This window comes from Crocodylus siamensis, chromosome 6 (assembly GCF_052110815.1).
Source record: "Crocodylus siamensis isolate JL-2025a chromosome 6, ASM5211081v1, whole genome shotgun sequence".
Taxonomy (NCBI): domain Eukaryota; kingdom Metazoa; phylum Chordata; order Crocodylia; family Crocodylidae; genus Crocodylus; species Crocodylus siamensis.
Window position 1 is genome coordinate 10,275,960 of NC_143400.1, and position 4,169 is coordinate 10,280,128.

Sequence of the window (4,169 nt, forward strand, 5' to 3'; positions counted from 1 at the left end):
CCAGCGATCCAGGTTTCTACTGCTGGCAGCCAGCCAAGGGAGGCATGGGGGGCCAAGCCCACGAGAAGCTGCTGGATCCCACCAGTGGTAGTTCAAGGCACCCAGATAGTGCTGGGGCTGGGACCCACAATCAGTAACAATGACAGGGCAGCAGTGAGGGCATTTATCTTCAAACCAGACTAGATGGAGGCTTGTTCAGCATCACCAGGTGCAGAGCATAAACCAGAGTGGAAGAGCTGGTGCTGAGAGATTTTCTGTTTACGGATGCTGTTTGGGGTTTGGGTGTGCAGGCAGGAACATTCAGCTTCCCACACCTTTACCCCGTTATCTCTTAGTTGTGAGATGCCTAAGTTGGTTAGGTGCCAACGCCAGGAGAAGCTCATGTCTGAGATCCCTGACCTTGATAATACATCTGGTTATCTTTGAGAAGCTAGGTTCATGCCTTCTGCATCTCTCTGAGGCTTTGACTTGTTATCTTGAACAGCCCCCTGTCAGCACACTGGCTGTCACGCAGCACCTTTGTAGAGACTCATATCTCTCCATGCATCACATACAGAGCAAGGGTCCCAATTCTGCATGGAAGACCCCACCAGGCATTGAGGTTCCCCAGGCTAATGTGCCCCCATACTCATCTCCATGAGTGCGGCTACACACATGGGATGTCCCAGGAGGACATGGTGTCTGGGTTGAGCTATACAACTGCACAGGAAGAATCTCTCCCTGTTTAAATAACTTAGTGCAGTGTCAATGCCTGGATTCTGCTCCACCCAGACAACAGAGCAGCCTCTCAGCCCTGGATGCATTTGGGAGATTTCTGGGTTTTCCATTATGAAAAACGGACAGTCTAAGTCGCATATTTTCTTGGCTCAGTTCTGACGACTTACAGTAAAAGCTGTAAACAGACTTGGTGTCTTGTGCACAGAAGCAACAGGTTCACACAACAGCAGGCATTTGCTTGCCCCCTTATCCCAGGAGCTCTGCCTTCGCTCAGAAAATGCTTCTATGAATTTCTCAACCACTGCAACTCTTACAGTTTTCCAAACAGTCTCCCCGTGTTCATGTTTGCAACTACTCTCAGGAAGCTCTCACACCACACAGCTCTCAGGCCGTATAGCTTAACCCTGCTCAGCCTATGCTAGGCACCCTGTGACCCTGGGCAGTAATTTTTATAGCAGAAGAAATCTTCTTGCTTGAGGGGCTTGTTTGTTCCCTGTATTTGTTCTAAAGGCAGGGTACTTAGCACACCCAGAACCTTTCACCAAGCCTGTGAGTATTTGCATAAGAGAAACACTAGATCAGCATTTTTCAACCTGTGTCATGACCCAAAATCGGGTTGCAAGAATATATGAAAGGGTCATGGACAGATGAATCAACAAACTTTAAAAATGGATTCTCCTTTAAAGGAGAAAAATGTGGGAAACCTGCAAGGGGCTGCTTGGGGCCCCCCCAGGTCCCACACACACACCCCCTGACCCACATACTGGGTTCTGGGGCCTGGTGGCAGGGGGCAGAGGGTCAGGAGTGAGGGGCACTGGGTTGGGCCTGGCCATTGATGCTTACAAATGAGTCCTGGTGCAAAAAAGGATGAGAACCAGTGCACTAGAGGATCTCATTTAACACCTTCCAATAGAAACAAGACCGGTCATGAATTTTAGACATCCTTGTCATATTGGTATTATGCTTCCTGGGGACAGAACATCCTGGTCATTGTTCTCTGAAGGGCCAGTCTCATTTCCTTGTTTCTCAGGCTGTACATCATAGGGTTGAGCAGTGGGGTGAAAACTGTGTAGGACACAGTAATGAGCTTGTCCTGCTCCAGTGAGCGGGCAGACTTGGGCCTCAGGTAGATGATAGCAGCGCAGCCATAGTGCACAACCACCACAGTCAGGTGGGCGGCACAGGTGGAGAAGGCCTTGCGCTGGCCCTGGGCTGAGGAGATCTTGAGGATGGCATTGATGATAAAGATGTAGGAGATCAGGATCAGTAGCAGGGCTGTGACAATGAAGCAGATGGCAGCAAGGAACACAATGCTTTCTGGGATGCTGCTATCAGTGCAGGCCAGCTGGAGCACTGGGGCACTGTCGCAGAAGAAGTGGTCGATCCTGTTGGGACCACAGTATGGCAGCTGGAATATCAGGTAAACTGTTACCACTGAGAATAGGAAGCTACTGAAGAAGCAGACAGATACCAGCTGGGCACAGACACGTGGGTTCATTAGCACTGTGTAGTGCAGGGGGTGGCAGATGGCCATGTACCGATCATAGCCCATCACTGCCAGCAGGCCACAGTTGGTTTCTGCCAAGGACATGAAGAAGTACATCTGCAGCGCACAGCCCACCAAGGAGATGGGTTTCCCCCCAGACAGCAGTGTTGCCAGCATGTTGGGGATGATGACAAAGGTGTAGCAGGTCTCAGAGACGGAGAGGATGAACAGAAAGAAGTACATGGGGGTGTGCAGGGCATTGTCTAGCCGGATAGCCATCATGATGAGCATGTTGGCAATCAATATGAACATGTAAATGAGGAAAAAAGTTGCAAACAAGACGTAGCGTAGCTGTGGGCACAGGGAGAATCCAACCAGGATGAAGTCATTCAGTGATGTGTCATTACCCCATCTCATGCTGACCTGGAGCTGTGTCTGTGGGGAGTCTATGGGTCTCTATCACCAACAGCAAATTCTGGTCTCAGCCCCTGACTGCCCTTCTGTCCATTGATAGTCAAAGAGATAAGGTTGAGAAAGGTCCAGGAAAACATTATGCAGCGCCCCTTCCCTGCAGATCCAGCTCCATAACACCCTGGAACCAGGCGAGGTTGCCTGTTCCCAAGGCTCGCTGTCCCCAGCTGACCTGTTCTCAAGCTTGACTTGCCCCTGTGTGCACGAGAGGAAGTTAGTGTTCACAGCCTGACAGCTGCCCTGTTTTTAAACCTGAAGCAACCTCATTCTACTGGACCTCTCCACAGTGTATATATGTGTCCCCCATAGTTACAATGCAAATTCCATCCCCAAAGAGGCGGATGTCTTGGTTCCTGCTCATAATTCTGACTTCCTAAATGTACAAGTGAAATGACAAAGCCTGGACTAAGGGTCTGTGTCACAGCAGGAATTACAAGACTGTTCTCTTTGGTCCCGATCCTATTCCACCTAGTGGGTACCTAAGTGACTTGCACACCAAACTGTTATCCTATGCCGTACTACGACAATCCATTACTGCATCTACTTCTGTAATACTCTCATCTTATCCATAAGGTTGTGTCACAAAAAGCGATTGTAGGGGGGAGGACATGACACCCAGCTTTTGAATTATGATATTTTAGGGCCTTGAGTAGAGTAGAACAGCATTACGCTCAGGTTCCTAATTCACTTATGTCCTTAATAGGTGGAACAGAACTAGTGCCTGCGTGCCTGCCTGTGAGAGGGTGCTGGCTTTTAGGCAGCAGGGGGACTGGCAGTGAAAACACTGAGCACGAGCAATGAATGTCATTGTCTGGAAAGCAATCTGATCACTTCCCTGGTTTTATAGGTTTAGCTGGGTGGCTGTTTGCTATGCATGGGCTTGCCCAGAATCTGACTAGTTCCTTTGGCTTTGAATAGGAGCCTGTGATAAAATGGTTACGTGGGCTGAGTTCTAGCCTGTAGTTCTTGTTGGGAACATCTGGAGGCACAGTGATTCAGTGCAAGTATCTGTTACTGTAAATAGTTTCATAACCAGGATATCTTTATGCCCTTTCCACACCAGGGGCAGATGGCAATCTAGGCCTGTCAGCAAGGCCCAGAGATTGCTCCCTGATTAGATCACCATGACTTTATGTTTCATTGTATTGGGTGAGTGTTATCCCCACTCATTGGGTTAGTGTTATCTAACCGTTTTGTTGCAGGTGGGGCTGACTGGGCCTGGGAGAAAAGAGTGAGGGTCAGAGTAGGGTTGCCGACTGTTTGAATCTATTCTGGGAGGTTTCTGGACTGCCAATGTGCCTGCGACACACACTGTGAACATGCCCGTGTGCTTGCATATATCAGTTAGAGATTACAGTGCACAGGCTGTATGTCAGGAAAGTAAATGCACATTACTATTACATTTAAAAAAACCCACTGAACTACTGTATAAATTGGACTCAACGTTTACTATTTATTTTAATGAATGCCCAATCATTTATCTCTTGGGTGACTC

At 48.7% G+C, this 4,169-nt stretch overlaps 1 protein-coding gene across 1 annotated transcript; it reads right to left on the reverse strand.

The window, feature by feature from the left end:
- Window positions 1–1,675: 1,675 nt before the first annotated feature.
- Window positions 1,676–2,620, reverse strand: LOC149860952 (olfactory receptor 10T2-like). Its single transcript, XM_090053625.1, has one exon. It carries the CDS (start codon window positions 2,618–2,620, stop codon window positions 1,676–1,678), a length of 945 nt encoding a protein of 314 aa, XP_089909751.1.
- Window positions 2,621–4,169: the final 1,549 nt, after the last annotated feature.

Coding starts and splice junctions, on each gene's coding strand:
- LOC149860952 (XM_090053625.1), bottom strand. CDS start 2,620: ATGAGATGGGGTAATGACACATCACTGAATGACTTCATCCTGGTTGGA.